At 50.4% G+C, this 25,424-nt stretch overlaps 1 protein-coding gene across 15 annotated transcripts in view; it reads left to right on the top strand.

The window, feature by feature from the left end:
- Wdr20 (WD repeat domain 20) overlaps positions 1-25,424 on the top strand; it is a 57,013-nt gene that overhangs the window by 23,444 nt on the left and 8,145 nt on the right. For 4 of the 15 annotated variants that reach the window (XM_069997535.1, XM_069997531.1, XM_069997534.1 and 1 more), the window contains 3 exons: positions 9,392-9,574; positions 12,831-12,923; positions 23,720-24,979. The exons of 1 other annotated variant lie outside the window; for it this stretch is intronic. In XM_069997535.1, coding sequence (XP_069853636.1) covers positions 9,392-9,574; positions 12,831-12,923; positions 23,720-24,979 — 1,536 coding nt within the window. Of the gene's footprint in view, positions 1-9,391; positions 9,575-12,830; positions 12,924-12,978; positions 13,214-16,488; positions 16,662-23,719; positions 24,980-25,424 lie in introns of those variants that run through there. 10 more of the 15 variants (XM_069997536.1, XM_069997537.1, XR_011367125.1 and 7 more) reach the window with 9 other exon arrangements.

The raw sequence follows: 25,424 nt of genomic DNA, 5'->3' as shown, positions 1-25,424 counted from the left end.
TCAGGCCTCATGACTGACCAAAAAAAAAAAAAAAGACAAGTGGCCTTGGGGAGATGACATGTGGTAATGACAGAAGCTTTTTTTTTTGTTTGTTTTTTTGTTTGGTCATGGGGCCTGAACTCTGGACCTGGGCTCTGACCCTCATCTCTTCAGCTCAAGCGCTCTACCACTCGACCCACAGCATCATTTTGAGTTTTCTGGTGGTTTATTGGAGATAGAGTTTCACAGCCTGTCCTGCTGGGGCTGGCTTTGAACCATGATCCTCAGATCCCAGCCTCTTGAATGGATAGTATTATAGGCGTGAGCCATGGTACCGGCTAGGAGCTTATTATTTTAGCAGATACTTGTCTAACAGTGCTGGGCGGGGAGAAGATGCTGGTGTGGAACCTCAGCCCTCCCTGTGCTTTCCCGCAAGTCCAAAGGAGGAGTTTCTGTTGGCCTGTGTGAAGCCTGTCTTGGGTTAACAAGCGATTTCAGAGATGATTGTGATCAGCTCCTCACCCATACATTGGGTTTTTTTTTTTTGTCGGTCGTGGGGCTTGAACTCTGGGCCTGGGCGCTGTCCCTCAGCTCTTCAGCTCAAGGCCAGCGCTCTACCACTTGAGCTACAGCGCCACTTCCGGTTTTCTGGTGGTTTATTGGAGATAGAGTCTCACGGTCTCTCCTGCCCGGGCTGGCTTTGAACTGCGATCCTCAGATCTCAGCCTCCTGAGTAGCTAGGATTACAGGTGTGAGCCACCAGCGCCCGTCTCCATACATTGTATATTGTGTGACCATGTATCTCTTTCCACTCGGGGATGGCACACAGGTGGCGGTCCTGACATCTGACTGCTCAGTATCAGCCTGTGTTCTCCCTGGCTGAAGTCTGGCTCATGCTCCTGTCATTTTCCCCTCCCCGTGGTCCCTGCCCCCCTCTTAACAGCTTTGCTGGTAGCTGTAAGCATGCAAATCACCTCTGGAATGTCGGTGGGAGCTGCTCCTTGTAAGGCTAGAGTCCCTCAGAAGATGCTAGTGGGCTTCTTGCCAAGGGTTTGTTTTTAGAAAGTGGATGGGTCTGAAATGCCAGGCAACTGGGCTGTGTGTACTAGTGTGTACCAGAAGCAAGGCAGGACAGAAGCAGAGGAAGGAGAGCCACTGTCTTGTTCCGGAAAGTATCGTGGAGGTGCAGCATACTGAAACTTGGCTTCTGTTATGGCTGTCCAGGATATTTAGGACAAAAAAAGAATTAGCCCTGGTTTCCCTTATTTCTATTTATTTGAAGATATTACTGATAGATGAGAATTTTCAAAGCCTTTAAGATAAGCCTTAAATCCTTCTGCATTCAGAAAAGGAACTAACTTTTCTCCAGTGTCTTTTAAGAGTCAGGCATTATACTGGGGACTTACATCTTGTATTCCATTTTAATAAGACAATCTCAGGAGATAAACGCATTTTGAAGGCTAAGCTGGAATCTAGGCCAAACTGGGCATGGCTAGTCTGTTTGATTCTCACTTTGACGAGCACAGAAACCTGGAGTCACACAGTGATAGAATTTTAGAACGAGGTGCTGCCTGTGATTTCATCCTGTCAGTTTGTGCCGCAGCAGCCGGTGCTGGCCTGTGTGGCAAGCTGCCGTCCATCCCACGTGGTTCCTCTCCACAGCTGATGCTGTTTGCTAGTTTCTGACACAGGAACCGAGGACTGCTTACCACATAGGCATAGTGGCACTTGCCACACGGGACAAAAAAGTGATGTGTAGAGGTGCTTTGTAAACCATAAGGTGCTGCACCAGTACTGGCCTTTTCATAGATGAGTGCTCAGGTAGTTGTTAGCATTTAGGTCGCAAAAAGATTCTGTACTTGTACATATCTATTGGTCTATCCATCTAAACACACACACACACACACACACACACACACACACACACACACACACACACACACACACACACACACACACACACACACACACACACACACACACACACACACACACACACACACACACACACGGTTTGTCTTGTCTCCTTTCTTTTGACTTTCCTATTCAGTGAGACCTTCTGTATGTTTGGCCCCCCTTGTAGAACAACATAGTGATGAGATACACTGCAGCTGTGAGAGTGTGGCATTGCTTTTCCTTCTGGGGTAAAGGGCCCAAAGCCTGACTTCTAACATCTGTCATACGCATTGAGGAATAGATACTGTGCTGTGTGCTCTGTGTGTGTGTAATGTACATACGCAAATAGGCGGTAAGCTCTTTACATAGTACTAAGGTAATTGTGGATATAATTATTGAACTAAAGAGTGAGAAGGTGACTGTAGCAGTTCACCAGATTAACCCAGTTTTGTTTCTCCTTTAAGGGCAGCTTGGTTGGACTGTCAAATTGGCATCTGTGCAGAGCTCTGCAGCTCATGATTACTTAAGTGTAGGCCCTGAAGGCATTTGGAAGTCGTGTGGTATTCTTGTCACTAGACACAGTTATTCAGCTCAGCCCTGAGTGGTCGGTGCCCCACTCACTCCTGTGGCTTGGAAAGGCGCACGGCTTCTTCACTTCCAGCCCTAGGCCGTGGTCTGTGGGCTAATTCCTAAATCCACGCCCCTCTCAACTGCCAGGAAAATTGTAGAACAGTCTTTCTAATGCGGTTTCTTTTGGATTTCAGGTTTTATGATAGGGCCCCAGTGGTTCACCTATTTTCTGATAATGAGCCTTTGTGTCTTAGAAAGTAATCCTTGTGGGGCTGGGAAGGTAGTTTAGTGGTAGAGTACTTGCCTAGCATTCATAAAGCCCTGGGTTCAATTCCTCAGTACCATATAAACAGAAAAGACCAGAAGTGCCGGGCGCTGGTGGCTCACGCCTGTAATCCTAGCTACTCAGGAGGCTGAGATCTGAGGATCGCGGTTCAAAGCCAGCCCGGGCAGGAGAGACCGTGAGACTCCTATCTCCAATAAACCACCAGAAAACCGGAAGTGGCGCTGTAGCTCAAGTGGTAGAGCGCTCGCCTTGAGCTGAAGAGCTGAGGGACAGCGCCCAGGCCCAGAGTTCAAGCCCCACGACCGACAAAAAAAAAAAAAAAAAAAAGAAAAGACCAGAAGTGGTACTGTAGTTGAAGCGGTAGAGTGCTAGCCTTGAGCAAGAGAAGTTCAGGGGCAGTGCCTAGGCCCTGAGTTCAAGCCCCAGGACTGGCAAAATAAATCCTTAGGTCATTTTTGGTCCCTATTTTAATTGTCTGAGATGTGATCAAGAGGCATTCATTATTATTAATGATTATTATTGCCAGTCCTGGGACATGAACTCAGGGTTTAGGTGCTGTCTTTGATCCTCTTTGTGCTCAAGGATAGTGCTCAACAACTTGAGCCACAGTGCTACCTATTTTTTCTGAGTAGTTTATCAGAGATTAGAGTTTCATAGACTTTCCTGCCCTGGCTGGTTTCAAATTACAATCTTCACGTTTCAGTCTTAGTAGCTAAGATTGCAGACAGGAGCCACCAGTGCCCGGCTGATCCAGAGGGATTGTAATAGATAAGACTCCATTCTCTTCTCAACTTTGGAGTGGCATAATGACAATCTTGGTGGCTCACTAGTACTTTGTTGAGTAATCCATTCAGCCTGTCTTTTTATTTTTTGGTCAGTCGTGGGGCTTGAACTCTGGGCTTGGGCACTGTCCCTGTGCTCCTAAGCTCAAGGCGAGCGCTCTACCACTTGAGCCACAGCGCCACTTTTAGTTTTCTAGTGGTTTATTGGAGATAAGAGTCATGGACTTTTCTGCCTGGGCTAGCTTTGAACCGTGAAGTTCAGATCTCAGCCTCCTGAGTAGCTAGGATTGGCTTTCAGCCTGTCATTGACTAGAAGCGTCTTGACTGCCTTTTTTGGCTTTAGAGTCTATGGGATAGTTAAATCATCAGTATTGCCTACTGTGATTGATGGGCATTCTGAAGGGTGGGCTAAAGAACGAATGTCTCCCTGGGTGTGATGAGCAGGAAGAATCTGTGACATCTCTGCCACGGAGAGCAGATTCTGTGTGGACACCGGTGATAGAGGTTTTCTGAGTGAGAAGAGGATAGGCAAGGCAGCAGACGCAGGTAGTAGCCCGTGCCTTGGAAGCAGCATGGGTGGGGGTGTGAGCTGAGGCCGCACTGGGAAGCCTGGGAGAGCCCAGCAGCCCCCGTGCGCCCGCCGCGCCGAGAGCCCTGAGCTTTGCATGGGAGGCAGGCAGCTTGAGGTAATGAGTGTCAGCTGATGTCGGGCTTCGTGACTCACCTAGTAACTGCTGAAGGACTTGATGGAGGGAGAATGGGTGGAAGGAGCCTGGGGTAGTCAGGAGGCCAAGCTAGGGGTAGACTTGAACTGGGAAGGGACAGGCCCCACAAGGGCCATGAGCCTGTCGTGTGGGCAGGTTGGGGAGAGTGAGTACTAGCACAGACAAAGCAAGCTCTGGTCTACATTGGGTATTTGATGGCTGTAGACTTATCAGTAAATTGACATTTTATGCTTTTTGGCAGAAGACTGGTTTTCTGGGGATGGAAGAAGAGAATAAAATGATCATTTGATGTGAATTTCGCACAAGAGGTGTGAGACATTTTTCCTATCGCATCTCATCCTCCTGGCCACTCAGGAGGACGAAGTAGTTTCCCTCAAGGAGAACTCAGCCCGGGTCCCTGCGACATGGCACCGTGGGGTCTGTGCCATACCAACAGGCTGCACCAGAGGGAGGCGCACTGCACTGCATGGGCTGAGCCGCCGCCTCCCCGCCTGTCAGCCCGGCAGCATCCAGGAACGGGTCAGGTGGGCTGGGTGCAAGCTGGAACCAGAGGGGCTCCTCTTGTAGAGCCGTATGGGGCCCAATGGGGCTGAGAAGAAAGTTCCTGAATACTTTTGGATCTCCTGTCTCAGCAGTAATTCATGAACAGAATTTCAAAAGACTAGCCAGTTCGAGAAACACAACATTTAAAAATGTTTTCTTGCGGCTGGGAAGGTGGCTCAGTGGTAGAGCGCTTGCCTTGCATGCATGAGGCCCTGGGTTCGATTCCTTAGCACCACATAAGCAAAAAAAAAAAAAAAAAGCTGGAAGTGGCGCTGTGGCTCAAGTGGTAGAGCGCTAGCCTTGAGCTGATAAGTTGAGGAACAGCACCCAGGCCCAGAGTTCAGGCCCCACGACCAGACCCAAAAATAAAAAAAAATGTTCTCTTATTGGTTGAGACTTTTATCAACTCTGTAGGATTTGTTCTATTATTATTAGTTTCTTTTTGTCAGTCCTGGGTCTTGAACTCTGGACCTGGGTGCTGTCTTCAGCTCAAGGCTAGAGCTCTGTCACTTGAGCCACAGCACCACTTCCAGTTTTCTGATGATTAATTAGAGATAAGAGTCTCACAGACTTTCTTGCCCTGGCTGTCTTTGAACTGAGATTCTCATATCTCAGCCTCTTGAGTAGCTAGAATGACAGGGGTGAGTCACCAGTGCCTGGCTTATTTTTTTCAGTTGTTGTTAATAAGGTGTTGTACAAAGAGTTACCATAAGTCATGTAATGAGCCTATTTCCTTTTGGACAGTGTCACCCTTTCCTTAGCCTTCCTCTATTATTTTGGTAGTGCTGAGGTTTGAACTCAGGGCTTTGTCCTCACTAGGCTGGAGTGATCATGGCAATGTTGAGCTGCTCTTCCAGTATGTTTGCACTGGTTGTTTTGGGATGGGAGTTTGCTTCCTGCACATGTCTGAGCTACGTCTACCAACTGTGAGGCTTCCTTCCCATCAGTGCCAGGCCTCTGAGAACTTGTTACCTCCTCTGCTTCCCTTCCATGGAGATGAGTCTCATGAACTCTTCTCATGAACTCTCTATGGTGCCAGGAGTGCCCAGAACCATGATTTTCCCAGTCTCAGTCTCCCACGTAGCTTGGGATGTAACCAATGAGCACTAGCACTGGGCTTGTTCTGTTCCTGTCACATGTATAACCCAGGCTAGTCTCCAGATCATTAAGCCATCATTTAAAACTTTTCTACATATTTAGAACTAATAAGCATGATGAGACGCTGACAAGTTATTTGTAATCAGTAGTTCCATATGCAGACCTCAAGAGCATAATGATATAATTTAATCTTACCATTGAAACAAATTCAGGGAGATTGGGATTTCATTCATTTGACAGATATTGAGCATATGTGACACACTGGGTTAAGACTGGATTAATTAAGGCTGAACACTAAAACACTAATGATCCCTTTTTTTTTTTTTTCTTTTCTTTCTTTTTTTTTTTTTTTGTGTGCTAGTCCTGGGGTTTAAATTTGGGGCCTTTGTGCTCTTTTCTTCAAAGCTAGCATTCTGCCACTTGAACCACAGCTCTACTTCTGGCTTTAGGTAGTTAATTGGAGATAAGAGTCTCATGGACTTTCTGCTGAGGCTGACTTCAAAACCACCATCCTCAGATCTCAGCCTCTTGAATAGCTAGAATTAAAGGCATGAGCCACTGGTATCTGGCACTAAGAATTTTTTTTTTCCAGTTGTGGGGCTTGAACTCAGGGCCTGGGCGCTGTCCCTGAGCTGTTTTGCTCAAGGGTAGGGCTCTACTACTTTGAGCCACAGCTTTACTTCTGGTTTTCTTGTAGTTAATTAGAGGTAAGGGTCTCATGGATTTTCCTAACCAGGCTGGCTTCTAACCATAAATCCTTAAATCTCAGCCTCCTGAGTAGCTAGGATTACAGGCATGAGCCACCAGCCCTTGGCTCCAAGAATTGTTAATAAATGGACATATTCATGGGTTAGATAATTGGCATTTTTTAAATCCCACAGTATGTACAACCCACCAGAAAGTTGGTAGAACAACACAGTGGGAACTTTAATAAGGAAATCCTGTTCTGTAAAGCCTACTAGGACTTGAATTTAGGACCTCAAAGCCTTGTTCAGCTTTTTCATTTACCACTGGAGCTCTACCACTTAAGCCACACATCCACTTCCGACTTTTTGCCTTTTAGTTGGAGATCAGTCTCCAATTTGTCCCAGCTGTCTTTGAATCTAGCTTCTCAGATCTTGATGTTTGGGGGAAAGGGTGTTGGATAGCCCAGACTGGCTTTGTGGACTTGTAACCCTAGCAGTTCTAGTTGAGGAGGTGGACTTGCCTTATTTCACTAAACAGAGCCAGGATATGGGGATTATATGGTGCATTTCTTTTGAAGGAAAGACCTTTCTTTTTCTTTTTCCTTTGTTGGTCGTGACCTCTGCACCTGAGCGCTGTCCCTCAGCTCTTCAGCTCGAGGATAGCGCTCTACCACTTAGCCACAGTACCACTTCCTTTTTTGGTGATTTATTGGAGATAAGAAGCTCATGGACTTTGCTGCCCGGGCTGGCTTTGAACTGTGATCCTCAGATCTCAGCTCTTGAGTAGCTAGGATTATAGGCGTGAGCCACTGACGCCTGGCTGGAAAAACCTTCCTTGAAGAAAGGGGAATGGTTATGCATTGGATTTTTGTGTGTGTGTGTGTGGCCCAAACCGACCTCTGCCTCTCTAGTGCTAGGTTTACAGGACTTGGCCCAGCAAAAGGTCACTGTTAGAACCTGAGTTTTTGACTGTGGGGTGTGTCGGATGTCTTTTGTCTCCATCTGCATGGCCAGTAGACCTGGATTCCAAACTAGTCCTACCACCTGCAATCCAGCATCCCTAAATGTGTTCTTTCACCTGTAAATCGGGGAAAATATTATGTGTGTAAAGCATTCTGTCTAAGTGAAAGTTCCCTGGAAAGCACACACTGGAGAGAGAATGTGATCCAGAGAGGAAGCCATCTGCCTATAATTGAATCCAGCAGTGGTTCCCAGACCCAAGTAAACATCAGGATCACTTGGAAGGCTTTGCTTTTTTTTTTTTTTTTCTTTTCCTTTTTTTGTCGGTCGTGGGGCTTGAACTCTGGACCTGGGCTCTGTCCCTCAGCTCTTCAGCTCAAGGCTAACACTACCACTTGAGCCACAGCGCCACTTCCAGCTTTTTTTTCTGCTTATGTGTTGCTGAGGAATCGAACCCAGGGCCTCATGCATGCAAGGCAAGCGCTCTACCACTGAGCCACCTTCCCAGCCCTGCTTTTTTTTTTTTTTTTTTTGGTGTGTGTGTGTGTGTGCTAGTACTGAGGCTTAAAATCAGGCCACTATTCCACTTAAGCCACAGCTTCACTTCTGGCTTTTTGGTGATTAATTGGAGAAAAAAGTCTCAAGGACTTTCCTGCTTCTGATGGCTTTTCTTTTTTCTTTTTCTTTTTGTCAGTCGTGGGGCTTGAACTCTGGGCCTGGGCGCTGTCCCTGAGTTCTTCAGCTCAAGGCTAGTGCTCTACCACTTGAGCTACAGCACCACTTCAGGCTTTTTCTGTGTATGTGGTACTAAGGAATGGACCCCAGGGCTTCATGCATGCTAGGCAGCATTCTACCACTAGGCCACATTCCCAGCCCCCCTGGGTTGGCTTTGAACCGCTATCCTCAGATCTTAGCCTCCTGAGTAGCTAGGATGACAGGCGTGAGCCACCGGTACTGGCAGCAGCTTTTTTTTTTGGGGGGGGGGTTCCGGTCGTGGGGCCTGAACTCTGGGCCTGGGCGCTGTCCCTCAACTCTTCAGTTCAAGGCTAGTGCTCTACTGCTTGAGCCACCTTCCCAGCGCCCCCCCCCCCCCCCCCCCCCGCCCCGCAGCAGCTTTTTCTTGTCAGTCATGGGGCCTGAACTCAGGGCCTGGGCGCTGTCCCTCAGCTCTTCAGCTTAAGGCTAGCACTCTACCACTTGAGCCACAGCCCCACTTCTGACTTTTTTCTCTTTGCTTATGTGGTGCTGAGGAATCGAACGTCATGCATGCAAGGCAAGCGCTCTACCACTGAGCCACCTTCCCAGCCCCCCGGCAGCAGCTTTTTAAACTGTGGCTTATCTGTCCTACCCCGTGGTTCTGACTCATGGATCTGGGTTGGGTCTTGAGAAGTGCATTTCTGAGTTTCCTAGTATTGCTGGTGACGGCCTAGGATTCACACTCTAAGAACCACTAGGCTACAGATAACTTACCAGTGAAATTTACGTGCCACAGATAGGTCTGAGAGCCTGAGCATTTATGTGTTGATCAGACTTAACTCTGTTAAAAAACTTACTGGAATGCATTTGAAAATACTGAATTTAGTATGTCAAAAGTATTTTTCTTCCCAAAGTCCACGAGTCCTTGTTACATACGTTTGAAGGAGAGTAAGTGGTGGAAATCAGCTATAAATACACATATTATAGCTAGTGTAACCATGTCTAGTTGGCCAAGGTATGTGAAACTGCTTTTATAAAATGTCACGATTGAAAGAATATGTTGAATAACTGTTTTTGAAAGTGAACTTCATGACAATATAAAAGAGTGTAACTTAGATTTCTCATCTCAATGTGCTGTTTACTGTATGTATTTTTCTCTTTCTCCTCCAGGCTGCTGACTTGAGTAAACCAATAGATAAAAGGATATACAAAGGAACACAGCCTACTTGTCATGACTTCAACCACCTCACAGCCACAGCAGAAAGTGTCTCTCTCCTAGTGGGCTTTTCCGCAGGCCAAGTCCAGCTTATAGACCCAATCAAAAAAGAAACTAGCAAACTATTTAATGAGGAAGTAAGTAGCACCCTGTCTTAGTGGTTCTTACCAAAGGGCAGTGGGCCTTATTTTGCACTCTGAGCTAAGCCTGTTTTTATTTGCGCAGTCGTCTTACCTAGTATTACTCGTTTAAATGTGGTGGGTTCATTTGTTGACCTGTTCCTCTTTGGGTAATTGTTTTGTGTGTTTGTACAGAGCATGCACAGTTATCTGTAACTAACAAGTTATTTCCTCTATCATGGAGGTGAGCATGACTCTGTTGATATATGTATATACTTTAAAGAAGAAACTGTAGAATTTTAACTCTATTCATATGCCCTGGAAATTTTCATGAAGATTGAATAACTTGGTGACATTGCTTTAGGCTGTTCAAATTACAGCAAGAGTTTTTGATTTTCTTTTTTTTTTTTTGTTCTGTTTTGTTTTTTTGTCAGTCGTGGGGCTTGAACTCTGGGCCTGGGCGCTGTCCCTCAGCTCTTCAGCTCAAGGCTAGCACTCTACCACTTGAGCTACAGCGCCACTTCCAAGCAAGAGTTTTTGTATGTATGTTTGGCAGGTATTTGTCCAAGGGGTAGCTCTATTGCTTTTGGAAATATTTGCTGTAACATCATTTTTGATGTAGGAATTCTGGCACTTAAAATTGGGTCACATGACACAGCTTTTGCCAGCGTTATAGTATGCACTGGGGTTTCTAGCATGTGTTCAGTTTCATTCTGGAAGGAGCCTGAGCTATCTGTTCAGGAACACAGCAGCCGGTTAAATGTAGCAGACAGAAGTTGCCAAATAGATTTTGTTTGTTCAAGTCCTTGGAGTTGCTTTTAGCTCCAGGTACTGCCACACATATTTGGGTTCTTTGTGTTTTAGCATGACTTGCCTTGCAAATGGTAAAGATGAAGCAGACTTGTTGAGATAGAAACTTGATTCTCATGCAGGGGTCAGGTTGCGTGGGGATGACCCCCACCCCCACCCTGGTCAGGAAGAACATAGGGTTTGCATGGATTTTAACATCATCAACTTGGAACAGAAATATGGTATAGATTCTGGTCCTTAGGAAATAATTTTATCTGGGGAAGAATATTCCCCATTCCCCAACTTGATAAATCACAGTTAAGATCGTGTACGCCCCACACCTATCGAGGGCTCTCCGTGTGACCCTGCCAGGAGGTGTGGCGACATCTCGCTGTGCCGGTCTCCCATCTGGTCTGGGCCGCCTGGAAGTAGACATGCTGTCTGGATTACAAACTGTAGAGCGAATATTCAACCCACTTAAATTTCCTTGAAAACTTTAAACAGAAGTGCTGTATTTACCCATGCGTGTTATTAATATCACCCGAGGAAGTGATTTCCAAGTAGCTGGATGATTTTTTTTCAGTGAGATTGGGCATGGAGTCACCTCCGCTGTCTACAGAAATTGGAGTTCGAGTTCTTATGGGTTTGTGTTCATGTTTGGGAAGACAAGAGTGTAACGGATGGGAAAGGATTGAATTACATGCAGGGCTGTTGGTAAACAAAATCTGGAGGCAGTTCTGGATGAGGATGCACAGAATGCCACTTAGAGAACAAGAAATGTTTGTGTGTCATGCTGGGGGACGAGAAGAGTCAGAATCCACATGGTCCTGAGAGCAGGGACACAGCGTCATCTAGGCCAGAGCCGCATCAGACAGCAGCGCCTTACTCTTCACGGCCAGTGTCAGTTCTTGAGAACTGTCTTATTACATTTGAAAAAGGGCAGCCGGCGCCTGTAATCCTAACTCCTCAGGAGGCTGAGATGAGGTTCGCAGTTCAAAGCCAGCTTGGGCAGGAAAGTCTGTGAGGCTCTTACCCCCAGTTAACCACCAAAAGTCTGGAAGTGGAGCTGTGGCTCAAGTGGTAGAACACTGTCCTTGGCCGAAAAAAATGTTAGAGACAGCACTCAAGCCCTGAGTCCAAGCCTCAGGACTGGCACCAAAAAGAACAAGAGAAAAACGGCTCTTCAGCTAGAACAGTGTGGTTTAATGCCAGGTTGACATTTAGAGCTGGAGGCTGAAAGCAAGTGCCTTCACAATAAAGAAAGCCTTGGGTGGGGTGTAGATGTTTTCATCAGTTGGTCAGACTGTCTAAGAGCAAAGGGTACAGGAAGTGTGTTTCCAGAGCGTCGGGACGGCCCTGGAAGAGGTTCTGCCGTGCGTGCCCTCGCTGGTGTATGTATGTGCAGAGGTTGCAATGACTCGTAATTGCAAAGGTGAGGGTGAGCAGGTAAAAGTAGGCAAAGAGAAGTATGTTGTCCAGATAGCCAGCTGAGAGAGATAATATGGTAGAGTTGGACTAAAAATTAGTTCCTCACATTTTCTTGTTTTGGTCTGTAAACCCCACCAGAGCTCATGGTTCAGTGAAGGCGGACTGGTAGGTTAGTGGGGTTTGTGCTGCAGTGACATGCACCAGCGGGGTGTGTGTGAGGATGTATGGTACATATTCTTGAGTATGGAGCAAATACAACATTTTCTTCAAAGTCAAGTTAAGGGGTCAGCTTGACCAGATACACTGTTTATATATGTAGAAATATCACAGTAGAAGCCATCCCTTGTACAATTAACATTTGCTAATTACATAAGGTTAAATTTGGCTAGGCACAGTGGCTTATACCTGTAACTTCAGCTGCTCAGCAGACTTAAGGCAGGGTTCACTAGTTTGAAGCCATTGTGACTGTAGAAAGATCTTATTGGGACAGAGTTTAAGAAGTACTTTTCAGAAGATGTCATTTAATCTAGGTCTTGAAAGTTCTTAGAAAAGTAGAAGGAGGAAAGAGGTGACATTGTCCAGAAAGAAATGTACTCTTTATCCACCTATGTAACTGTAACCCCTTTGTACATCATAATAACAAATTAAAAAAAAATAGGGTAGGGGAAAGTAAAGAATGCCATTAATGCTAGATAAGACAGGTTGGGCATGGTGACACATGCTGCTAATTCCAGCACTTGGGAGACTGAGGCAAGGAGGACCGTGAGTTTGAGGCCAGCCTAGGCTGCATAGCAAGGCCCTGTCTCAATGGCAGAATAAACAGCAGCCAGTAATAATGAAGCTGGAGAAAACACCTTGGCCTTATGACGAGACATCAGAGGAGCACAGCTCAGCCCCAGGGCGTGGCGTGGCGTGGCAGGCGCCATAGCTAGCTAGAAAGATGAATTGGAACCATACTCTAGAACCGTGCTGCGACACATAGGTCTGACACTGCAGGCTGTGGGGAACCTGTGGGGTTTTAATCAAGGGAGTGACAGGATCAAATGTGTTTTTTTAGAACTCTTGTCAGCACTTGTGGAAGGTGGATTGGAGTGAAGGAAGAGAGAATGAAGGTAGCAAGACCAGTGAGAAGGCTCTAGTAACTATCCAGGTGAGAGCTGAGGGCTTCATCTAGAGTTTCAGCCATTCTTCCATTTGCTCAACAGACCTTGACTACCTGCCCTATGCCCAGCGCGGGGTCTGCAGTGGCAGACACGCCCTTCCTTCCTGTTGCCCCTCCTAGGGGAAGAGGGGCAAATAAGAGCACCACGCACACGTGCTGAGGACCCCAGTGGTGCTGTAGGAGGAGGGAGCAGACCACTTTAAGCTGGCAGGCAGAGAAGATCTGTCAGAGACGTAGTGTGCTCTCAGCTGAGCCTCCCAGGACCGAGGACCCATCAGGTAAGGAGCTGGAGACAGACAATTCCTGCAGGAGGACCACAGGAGAGGGTTTGGGACTGGCCTGCAGCCATCCTGGATTGGGGGGTCCTGTGTAAGGAATACAAGATCATGAAGCACAAAGCCATGAAACTGCCTGCAATCCTAGCTCCTCAGGAGGCTGTGATCTGAGGGTGTGGTTTGAAGCCAGTCCAAACAGGAAGTCTCTAAGATTCTTATCTTCAGTTAACCACCAAAAAGCTGGAAGTGAAGCTATAGCTCAGGTGGTAGAATGCTAGCCTTGAGCAAAACAAACAAACAAAAATCTCAGGGGCGGCACCCAGTCCTGAATGGAGTTCAACCTCAGGAACAGCACCAATGTAAAATAAATAAATACATACAAACACATACACACACACTGAGTAATTGTAATAGAAAAAAGGGAAATAGACAAGAACGGAGATAGGAAAACACCTCCTGTAAAAGATGCAAACAGGCCGGGCGCTGGTGGCTCACGCCTGTAATCCTAGCTACTCAGGAGGCTAAGATCTGAGGATCATGGTTCAAAGCCAGCCCAGGCAGGAAAGACCATGAGACTCCTATCTCCAATAAACCACCAGAAAACCGGAAGTGGCGCTGTAGCTCAAGTGGTAGAGCGCTGGCCTTGAGCTGAAGAGCTGAGGGACAGCGCCCAGGCCCAGAGTTCAAGCCCCACGACGGACAAAAAAAAAAAAAGATGCAAACAGGATTGGGCGATGGGACTCAGTGGTGGAGTGCTTGCCTAGCACACATGAAGCCCTGGGTTCAATTCCTCAGTACCACACACACAGAAAAAGCCAGAAGGGGTGCTGTGGTTGTGGTTCAAGTGGTGGAGCGCTAGCCTTGAGCAAAAGCAGCTCGGGGACAGCGCCCAGGCCCAGCTCAAGCCCCAGGACTGGCAAAAAAATAAATAAAAGGACTCAAACATTCTTGCACCTTCTGATCCATTTGGCCAGTGAGCACAGGGGAGCCATGGGCTGTCCCCAGCAGCCCCGAGACCTCACTGCTCTTTCTGGCCTCTTCAGGGAATGATGCCCTCAGCTCCCTCAGGCCACTGCCCTGCTAGTCACAGAAAGCGGATTTGAAGTTCCTCCTCGCCACATTCCATACATGTCGTGTCCTTGAAAATGTCTAATGGGCCTTTGATAGCAAGTGCCCAGGCCCGGAGCCCTCCTTCCTGTGACAGCCACGGGAGTGGGAAGCCCAGGTCAGGAACCGGTGTCAGGAACCTGATTAGATATTTGGGGAAGAAAATGTTGTGGTAATGAGCACAATCTTGCTGCCTTTGTAAAAATTATGATTTGGGGTTCATATCCTCAGAGTGGTACTTTCAAAAGGTTTTCAAATTAGGCTTTGATTGTGGTGAACTATGAAATCTAAAACTTGTAATCTTGTTCTTTTCTGTGTGCTGGGCTTTGCTTGTGGAGTCTAACTGCGGGTGTAGGGGAGGGGATGGCCCTCACCAGCTCAGCCTCCTGGCCAGGGCCCAGGATGGGGGAGGGGGAGAGCAGGGCCCTGCGTGTAAGGTTCTGTCTGTTTCTGGGGGAGAAGAGCGGACTGTCCAGGTTGAGAGTTTTGGATTTGTTGCTCCTCTTGATTAAAGGAAAGGAGGGCAGGAGGGCAGTGATCTACTCCATAAAATTCTGACCTCTGGCAAAAGTGACATCTGCTCCTTTCCTGCTCTTAAATCCCTTTCCCAGTGCTTCCTGTGCACAACCAGAGCCGCCCCTGCCATCCTTGCGTGTGGCTACATTATATCAGGGCCTTTCTAGCAGGATGACATGGCCAGGCAAATCAAGTGCCAAGGCCTCAGGATTCTTACTTCTGCTGAGTTGTGTAACAAAAGCAGTTAGCTGTTTACATGTATTGTGTATATGTTCCAGGTGTCCATCCTTCTGTCAGAGTCCAGCTCACCCAGGAAACAACAGAACTCTAAGCGCAGGACAGCGGGTAATGCAAGGCTAGCTGCCTTCACCCTCCATCCCCTGTGACGGAGGGCTGAGGAGCCCCCGGGGGCTTCCCCGGGGCCTCACGATTGTCTGCAGACCCCATGTGGAGCGCTGAGGGAGGCCAGGCTCAGTGCAGTCTTCTCTCTTTGGTGGTGACAGCTATAGGGAAAGACATGCGCGCGCGCGCGCGCGCGCGCACACACACACACACACACACACACACACACACACACACACACACACACACACACACACACACACACACACACACACACACACACACACACACACACACACACACACACACACACACACACACTTCAGGAGCTGTTTTCAAGATCTCAGCAGCCTCGCTATGCTCAGTGTCCTGACAGCTGGAAACTGGTCCTTCTTGAAGTCTTGCTCCATGCATATCCCAGTCAGGGATCACCCAGCGGAGGCTCTGCTCCTTAGATGTGCAGTCTAGCTGAGCACGAGGAGGCTGCTCTGGTGTGAGCGTGCAGGGCGGCAGGGTCAGCCCCTTGCTGCAGCCTGGGTGGTGTATGCCCTCACAAGAGAACCGCGCACAGGCATCAGAGGCAGGCTTCGCGCTTCTCACCAGGCCCAGCACACAGACTTGAGCCACTGCAGGCTCGGCCATCCAATTCCTGCTGTGGCTTTTTGAACTGCTTGTTTTCCTGTTTTTATTATACATTAGTATTGGTATTGCCCACTTGCCATATTGACAGAAGTGAGAAAAAGAGAAAAGAAAATAAAGAACTTGGGGAAACTGGGACCAAGTGCATTTGCGGGTGCACTGGATGCAGTTGCAGGACGGCAGCTGCTTGGCTCACGCGCTGCATTGAGCTTTTCCCTCCGCTCGTGTCGCATGCGCTGCTTTTGTGCAGCGTGGTTTTCTCCAGGTGGATGGCTGAAGTGTGTGTTTACTTGGTGCTCAGGATTATGGAGGATCAGCCGTGCTCAGACCCACGGCTCCCACCTGAGCTTCCCTTGGCCCGGAAGTTTATAGAGATGCCTATTGATACTCCACTGTGCTTAGAAGACCTCTTGTTTGTTTCTTTGGTACCAGTACTAAGGCTTGACCCCAGGTCCTGGGCATTCTCTTAGCTTTTTTGCTCAAGGCTAGTGAGCCGCTACCATTTAAGCCACACTGCCACTCCATCTTTTTGCCAGTTAATTGGAGGTAAGTGTCTCATGGACTTTTCTGCCCAGGCTGGTTTTGAACTGCAGTCCACAGCCAGCTCTCTGAGTAGTTAGGGTTACAAGCGTGAGACACCAGCATTTAGCTTTGTGGTCCACTTTCTTTTGCAGAGGTGGTTACTGAGATGGGCATTGAAGCGTTTTGGAAGTTTGGCTGCCGCCATGCCAGAGTAATCGACTGCCTTACCCGAGCTCTCCTCTGCTCCCCTCACAGCTGCCCGGGAGGCACGAGGCCCCCGCGCTCCTCAGCTCCCCTCTAGTCTTCCTCAGCCCAGCCACCCTTCCCGCCTCCACTTCTTCATGCTTGCACTTCAGCCGCCTCCCCGCAGCCACCTTGCCCGCAGCGTCCTCTGCTCCCTGCCGCGCAAGCCCTGGTGCCCTTGGCCTCGGCTTCCTGGGCTGCACGACTGAACTAACCCCGGATAGTCTGCCCAAGACGGGGCACTGGCTGCGTGGCGGCTGCCTGCTCTGCCCGCTCTGTCCGTGCACTGCCTTCCTGACCTCGGCCTTGCTCCTTTTGGGTAGGTCTCCAGAGGCTGTTGTTCCCTCCTTGTGGCACTTCAGATTTGGGGGGTTGTGTGTGTGTGTGTGTGCGCGCGTGGTGCGTGCGTGTGCGCATGTGCGTATGTGCGTGCATGTGCATGCATGCTGGTGCCTGGGTTTCGAACTCGGTCTGGTCTGGGTTTTTGCTGGAGAAATTACTTTGGAGATGAAGTCTCATGGAATTTTCCGCCTGGGCTAGCTCCAAACCGTGAGCGTCCAGACCTCAGAGGCCTTTCAAGAGGCTAGGACTTTGTGAGCCACTGACCCCTGGTTCCTGATCATGTTTACTTTCTAGCTGTCTCCTGGCTGAACCGGGGGTCTTTACACATGTCCGTCTTTCTCATCCACCCCCACCCCTCTGTGAAAAATCCAACCTGCCACACTCCCTTCTGAGTCAGGTTGAAGGTCTGTTAGTTCATGGCCCTACCAGTTTCTCCCACGTGCACCGTCCACCCTGTCCCTACTGCTGGGGGTTCCCCTCCGTCCCTCCCTCCCTCCCTCCCTCCCTTCTTCCTTCACTTCCTGCTTTCCATTCCCCCATGTTGATGTTTTTGTTCTTCTTTGAGGTGTTTTGTATCTTTCAATTGTGATCCAGACACATAAAGCCAAAACTGCTGAGGCAAGCCGTTTCCTAAATGAATAAACGTTAGTCAAGACCAGCTGGTCCTCCTCCCTGGCCCCAGCCCCTCTTGTACGAGGGCTGTGTGCACTTCCACGTGTGCTGACATTTTCTAACAGCTGTACCACACACACACACAAAAAGCTAAAACTACTTTTAAGAATATTTTGTTGGGCGCCGGTACTCACGCCTGTCATCTCAGCTGCTCAGGTGGCCGAGAACCGAGGGTCACGGTTCAAAGCCAGCCTGGGAAAGTCTGAGAGAGTTTTATCTCCAAGGAACCACCAGAAAACTGGACGTGGTGCTGTGGCTCAAGTGGTAGAGCGCTAGCCTTGAGCTGAAGAGCTGAGGGACAGCGCTCAGGCCCAGAGTTCAGTCCCCACGACCGGACCCCCCCCCAAAAAAAAAAACCAATATATCAAAAATACTACAGCATATACAGCAATATGAAACTGTAGGTAAGATGTAGCTACCATTCCCCTCCACTGCAGAGTACCGTGTGTGTTTTGCCTCCACAGCCATTTCCCTCAGGCAAGGGCTGTGAGCCACAGCCCCGCCCTCAGCTGGGACTGCACGGCCCAGGGCCCAGCTCCGACAGTGCCCTGCCCACCTGGCTGGTCTGCAGCCCACGGCATGCAGTGCCCTCTCTGGACTCGGGGCTGCTCTGCCTGACCCTTGGCGTGGCTCTCTCCTGAGACCCCGTCTCGAGGCCTGTCCTTTGTGCCTTGCCTCCCACCCCTGTGCTCCACCTCTGTCTGGAGCTTTTTTTTTTTTGGGTCGGTCGTGAACTCTGGGCCTGGGCACTGTCCCTGCGCTCTTCAGCCTAAGCTGAGCACTCTGCTACTTGAGCCACAGCGCCACTTCTGGTTTTCCAGTGGTTTATTGGAGATAAGAGTCTCACGGACTTTCCTGCCCGGGCTGGCTTTGAACCATAATCCTCAGATCTCAGCCTCCTGAGTAGTTAGGATTACAGGCATGAGCCACCGGCGCCCACCTTTGTCTGGTGCTTCTTGAGGGCTAGAGTTAGCTGTCTCATCTCTCCAGATTTTCAAGATGCTGTGTGCCCCGCAGGGAGATTCCATCACCTTACATAGACCCGGACTTCCTTGTCATTTTTCAGGCTGGGTGTGATGTGGAGTATAGCTAGAAACGAAGCACTTGGGAGACTCAAACAGGAGGATGGCCAGCTGGAGGCTATCTAGTCGGCTCAGGCAGCCTGGGATACGTAGATCCTATCCAAAAGAAACAAAAAAGGCCAGCAGTGGTGACCTGTGCCTGTAATCCCAGCTCATTGGGAGGTGGATGAGGGCAGAAAGCAAGACTGCACCTCAGGCGATGAGACAGGGGCTGGCATGCATGCCCCGCCATTCCACGCCCAGCAAGGCAGCTACCTGCCAAACAGCCCAAAGGAAGACAGGACTGGAGGCGGGGCTGGAGCTCCAACCCCAGTGCTGGAACAAAATCGAACCTCATATAAACTGGCCTATGTAACTGTCATTTCAGTATTCATTGAATGAAACATTCCAAGTGCTGCCGGTACTCTGAAAGGTGAGAGATGCTTTCTCTTTGTTCTCTCTTCTTCCTCCTCTTTCTTCTTCTCTTTTTTGTGGCGCTGGAGTTTTGGAGATGGAGCTGTGCACTTTTGCCAGGAAAGTTTTTCTTTTTCTTTTCTCTCCTCTCCTCCTCTCTCCCTCTCTCTTTTTCTCTTTGCCAGTCCTAGGTCTTGAACTTGGCACTGTTCCTGAGCTCTTTTGCTCAAGGCTAGCACTCTACCACTTGAGCCACAGCACCACTTCTGACTTTTTGTATGATTATGTGGAGATAAGAGTCTCGCTTTGAACGGTGATCCCCAAATATCCTCCTGCGTAGCTAGGGTTATAGTGCGTAGCTAGGGTTATGGGCATGAGCTACGGGCGCCCGGCTTTCTTCTGGTGGTACTGGAGTTTGAACTCAGGGACTCACACGTAGTAGGCAGGTGCTTTATTGCTGAGCCACTCTTAGAGCCTGAATTAGAATGTCTCTGCCAACTAGCCCAGGACTTGTTTGTCCCACCTGCTTGTGGGGGGTCTCGGCCAGGCTGGCCCCTGTTCCTGAGGAGCCTCCTGGCTGCCCTGTGTGCTGATCTCCAGAGCTTCAAGCCAGCTGTCTACCCTGGTGTCCAGTGTCTCCCAGCTTCCACCTCTGTCCCTGCAGCTGTTCCTTCTGTGTAAGTCCTCGCCCCCCCCAGCCTGCTGTGCACTGCTGTCCCCCCCCCCAGGTGAAAACCCTCCACCCTCGCCCACACTGCCTTCCTCCTGGGTGGCATGGCAGTGACCCCTGTCACATTCCCAGGGGTCTCTGTAGGAAGGCCATGTGGCAGTGTCCGCAGGCCTGCCTCTCCTCCCGCAGTGTGGGGGGCTCTCCAGCCTAGTCCTTGCTATTTAAATGCTGGTCGTTGGGTCTTGCACCAGAAGCTTCAGCTCTGCCGCAGCCATAGGGAAGAATGGGGAAGTGGCTTGTTCCAGCAGCTTTGAGTGGGGAGCAGAGGGAGAGGCTGCCCGCTGTGGGAAGGAGGGCTGCACAAATGTGTGTCGGTATTTGGTTTTATCTGCAGGAAGTCATTCTGGATAAACAGCAGTAATTGAGGGCAGAGGATCTGGAATGCAGAAGAGAAAGCAGAGGCTTTCCTAGAGTGTTCTTGTGTTTCACCTGCTGGTCAAACCCAGGAGGACTTTGCAGGGGGGCTGGGAGTGTAAAGTCCTGGCTGGCACTGGCTCCAGAGCCAGCCCTTGGTTGGGAGGTTAGGAACTGTGCTGTGATTGGTGTGTTCTGCTTCCCTGGCCTTGTGCCCACCCACTTGTCACATCGTGCCACGCCCCACAGTTGAGACAGGAATGTATGATGTAAAGGCCTTCTTCTGAGCTCGTGCGCCGGGAGGGAAGCCTGAGCCAGACAAGTGAGAAGCGGGTGCCACTTTAGAGCCTCCTTCAAGGCCTTTCTGGTTTCGGTGTGCCGGTGCTCAAACTGGACCAGAATGTGACAGTGATGTTGATTTGGTGTCCGCATCTATTTAGTTACAGCCACAGCTATTTAGAGTAGTCTGCAAGTTGGTTGTTTTTTTGTTTTTGTTTTTTATTTTTGTCCAGTCTTGGGGCTTGAACTCGGAGGGCCACTGTCCCTGAGCTTCTTTTGCTCAAGGCTAGCGCTCTACCACTTGAGCCACAGCACCACTTCTGGCTTTTTCTGTGTTTGTGGTACTGAGGAATGGAACCCAGGGCTTCCTGCATGCTAGGCAAGCACTCTACCATGAAGCCACATTCCCAGCCCTGCGTTTTTAATGTGCGAGTAAATTCTTTATTGTGCTTTGTCATTACAGAAACCTTTTTATTTTTTTTACGTTTTTTTATTGTACAAATGAGGGGTTGCAGTCACATGAGCAAGGTAATGAGTCCATTTCCTGCAAGCATTGTTGCCTCCTCCTTTGTTTACCCCTGCTGTGCCTTCCCCCCACCTCTACAACTACTTGCCCCCCAACAGAAACTTTAATACTATTTCTAAAATTTTCATACCTTACAATCACAAAGCAGTATTATTTTTGCTTAACAGGACTAATAATATCTTGTGAGTTCGTTTTTGTTTTTTTGGTTGTGGGTCTTGAACTCAGGGCCTGGGCGCTGTCCCTGAGCTTTTCAGCTCAAAGCTAGCGCTCTATCACTTGAGCCACAGCGCCACTTCTGGTTTTCTGATGGTTAATTGGAGATAAAAATCTCATGGACTTTCCTGCCCGGGCTGGCTCTTTTTTTTTTTTTTTTTTTTTTTGGTCGGTCATGGTGCTTGAACTCTGGGCCTGGGCGCTGTCCCTCAGCTCTTCAGCTCAAAGCTAGCGCTCTACCACTTGAGCCACAGCGCCACTTCCGGTTTTCTGGTGGTTTATTGGAGATAAGAGTCTCACGGTCTCTCCTGCCCGGGCTGGCTTTAAACTGCATCCTCAGATCTCAGCCTCCTGAGTAGCTAGGATGACGGGTGTGAGCCACCAGCGCCCTGCATAGGACTACCTATTTTTTAATACTGGAATGTTTTGGGCTGGTTTTGTTTTTTGGTGCTGTTCCTGGGGCTTGAACTCACAGCCTAGGAACTGTCCCTGAGCTTTTTTGCTCAAAGTTAACACTCTACCACTTGAGCCACAGTTCCACTTTGGCTTTGTTGGTGGTTAATTGTAGGTAAGAGCCTCACAGACTTTCACCCTGGGCTGGCTTTGAATCATGATCCTCCGATCTCAGCCTGCTGAGTACCTGGGGCCACTGGGGCCTGGTTGCCTGTGCTTTTCTTAAACCTCAAATGAAAGAAGCCACACTGCTGGGAGTTTTCATGTCCATAAAAATGTGCACCGTGGATAGGTACAAGTGAAGTGGTTTTCATTGTGTATGGGGTTTGGCAAGGCGCAGAGCTGGAGAGCTGCTGTTCCGGGGTCAGCTGGCCAAGCACACCCGACAAGGCCTCTGCCCAGGTGAGGTGGCGTGCCCGTGGGCTCGAGCGGAGGGCCTCGGGAGCTGTAAGCCGCCGGCCCCCCACAGTGCCATGCTCGGATCCTCTGCTGAAGAACCGTGTGTCGGATGCACCCTGCCGGGGTGCTGCTCCGCTTTTAGTGCTTGCCATTCTCTTGGTCAGGTGCCAGTTACAGGAGGGTCACTAGGAGGACATGGAAGAGGCAGGGGCGGGAGGACAGCGCTGCGCCTCTGATGGCGGCCAGCTGCTGTCGCGAGCCCTGCGCCTCCTGCCCTGGCCCCGCATGGCTCCCGTGCTGTGTGCAGCCACTTCCCGCCTCCTCTGGGTCCTTCCTTACCGATCCAGTGTCCGAGGTCTCATGTTTATGTAATAAACTGGTATGGCTCATTAATTTCCTTTCCATCTTTTTTTTTTTTTCAAACTTTTTGTCAGTCATGGGGCCTGAGCTCTGGGCCTGGGCGCTGTCCCTCAGCTCTCCAGCTCAAGGCTAGCGCTCTACCACTTGAGCCACTGCACCACTTCCAGCTTTTTCTGCTTATGTGGTGCTGAGGAATGGAACCCAGGGCCTCATGCATGCGAGGCAAGCACTCTACCACTGAGCCACCTTCCCAGCCTGTTATTCTTAATTAATTCTGTGCTGCTGGCTGGAACGCAGTGCTGCTCACAGGCATGGCTGCCGGTCCATGGCAGACCACTTGCCCCAGCCTTTGTTTAACAGTGAAGTTACTTTGTTTTTGTCTTCTTCTGTAACAGTACCACACCCAGCAGACACAGTCACAGTCAAGGTGTGTGTGTGTGTATGTGTGTGCAGGGTGTGTACACATCAGTGTGTCTTTCAGCCCTCAGGTGTGTGTGCGTGTGTGTGCATGCACGAGTGTGCACACAAGTGCAGGATGTGCACACCACATCAGTGTGTCTAGCAGCCCTTGTGCAGGGCAGTGGTATGGTGAGACTTTTGGCAGAAGTTGTTCCCAGTCAGGACTTGGAGACGCAGCAGCCTCCCGAGCGCACGCCGTGGAGGCCGTGAGCACGCGTGGGTTCCCGGCCCGGCCCGGGCCCCGGCCACCTGCTCGCTTGGCGCCTGGTGCCTCGCACTTGATGACTTTGTTCTTTTGGTCTCCAAGACCCGACTGCTGCCCTGTGGCCGCTGGCGGGCGACGGGCGCGTGGGCCGGCAGTGCGTGGACAGCGGCGTCCTCTGCCTCGTGCTGGGTGTGTGTGTGGGGGGGGGTTGAGATCTTCCAGGCTAGCGTGCGTGGGGGGGAGGGGGGCTGCGGGCTGCCCTCGGACCCCGCCTCGTGCCACAGAGCAGGGGCGCGTGACCCGCGGGCACGGTGGACGCCGAGAAAGCTGCGTGGACAGAGGCTTTCCGCGCGTCCGTGGAGAGCAAGCTGCGGCTCCACGAACCCGAGTCTCGCTGGCGTGCCACGCAGCCCGGCGTCTGGGCTGGCACGGGCTCTCAGCGCGCACTTGCTCACGATGAGCCGCTCCTCCGTCAGGGCCACAGGGGGCCCGACCCCCGTGCGCAGGGCTAGAGCGGGTTCTCCTGGGCCCAGGGCTCGGGCTGGCCAGCCATCGGCAGGATAAGTGCCAGTGCGGAGGCCTGGCGGGGCGCGCGCGGCCCTCCCCGAGAAGCACGCACGAGTTCCTGTACAACTTCTCTATTGTGATAACGTGTTCTCCTTTGTCTTCACAGAGACTAATAGACAAGTCACGCGTAAGCTGTGTCAAATGGGTGCCCGGCTCGGAAAGCCTTTTCCTAGTAGCCCATTCGAGTGGGAACATGTACTTGTATAATGTGGAGCACACTTGTGGCACCACAGCCCCCCACTACCAGCTTCTGAAGCAGGGAGAGAGCTTTGCCGTGCACACTTGCAAGAGCAAATCCACGAGGAACCCTCTCCTTAAGTGGACGGTGGGCGAGGGGGCCCTCAACGAGTTTGCTTTCTCCCCAGATGGCAAGTTCTTAGCGTGCGTGAGCCAGGACGGGTTTCTGCGCGTGTTCAACTTCGACGCGGTGGAGCTGCACGGCACGATGAAAAGCTACTTTGGGGGCTTGCTGTGTGTGTGCTGGAGCCCGGACGGCAAGTACATCGTGACGGGCGGCGAGGACGACCTGGTGACGGTCTGGTCCTTTGTGGACTGCCGGGTCATAGCCAGGGGCCACGGGCACAAGTCGTGGGTCAGCGTGGTGGCGTTCGACCCCTACACCACGAGTGTGGACGAGAGCGACCCGCTGGAGTTCAGCGGCAGCGACGAGGACTTCCAGGACCTTCTGCACTTCGGCAGAGACCGAGCCAACAGCACACAGTCCAGGCTGTCCAAGCGGAACTCGACCGACAGCCGCCCCGTGAGCGTCACGTATCGGTTCGGCTCGGTGGGCCAGGACACACAGCTGTGCTTGTGGGACCTCACGGAAGACATTCTTTTCCCCCACCAACCCCTGTCGAGGGCCAGGACACACACCAATGTCATGAACGCCACCAGCCCTCCCGCCGGGAGCAATGGCAACAGTGTCGCCACGCCCGGGACCTCGGTGCCCCCTCCGCTGCCGCGGTCCAACAGCCTCCCGCACTCGGCCGTGTCCAGCGCGGGCAGCAAGAGCAGCGTCCCCGACGGGGCCCTCGCCGCCGGCGTCAGCAAGTTCGCAACCCTCTCGCTGCACGACCGGAAGGAGAGGCACCACGAGAAAGACCACAAGCGGAACCACAGCATGGGACACATTTCTAGCAAGAGCAGTGACAAACTGAATCTAGTTACGAAAGCCAGAACGGACCCCGCTAAAACTCTGGGGACGCCCCTGTGTCCTCGGATGGAAGACGTCCCCCTGTTAGAGCCGCTGATCTGTAAAAAGATCGCGCACGAAAGACTGACTGTATTAATTTTTCTTGAAGACTGTATAGTCACTGCTTGTCAGGAGGGATTTATTTGCACATGGGGAAGGCCTGGGAAAGTGGTAAGTTTTAACCCTTAACGCTGCCCGGACCGAGAGCGGGGCTAGCCAGCGGGGGAGGGGTGGGGTGTACAATGAATGTGAATGACACTTCTTATTCCTAATGTAAAACTAAATGCATCAGAGCCATAATTTTGGATACTGCATGCCATGTAATTCTGAATCATTTGAGAATCCACCTTAGAGCGCGGAGAAAAAAAAAATATATAATCCAACTAATTGCCAGCCGAGTCGGTCGTCCTTGCAGGAGTCTGCAGAGCCCCGGTCAGCGTCCTGTGCCAGAGTATTTCAGTTCTAGGGCAATCATGACAGCATGGGGAAGCAACGCCTTTAACGTGCTGAAATTACAGTTTATGCTTTAACTGGAATATTTTTGCCTAACTACTCAACTAGACTATTGTACACCTGATCAGAGTGTGTGTTCAGTACAGATGGCCAATAACTGTCA

Source organism: Dipodomys merriami, unplaced genomic scaffold (genome assembly GCF_024711535.1).
Source record: "Dipodomys merriami isolate MVZ:Mamm:240054 unplaced genomic scaffold, mDipMer1.0.p SCAF_50, whole genome shotgun sequence".
NCBI classification, from domain to species: domain Eukaryota; kingdom Metazoa; phylum Chordata; class Mammalia; order Rodentia; family Heteromyidae; genus Dipodomys; species Dipodomys merriami.
Note: the sequence above shows the minus strand (reverse complement) of the source record. Positions and strands in the feature narration are given on the sequence as shown.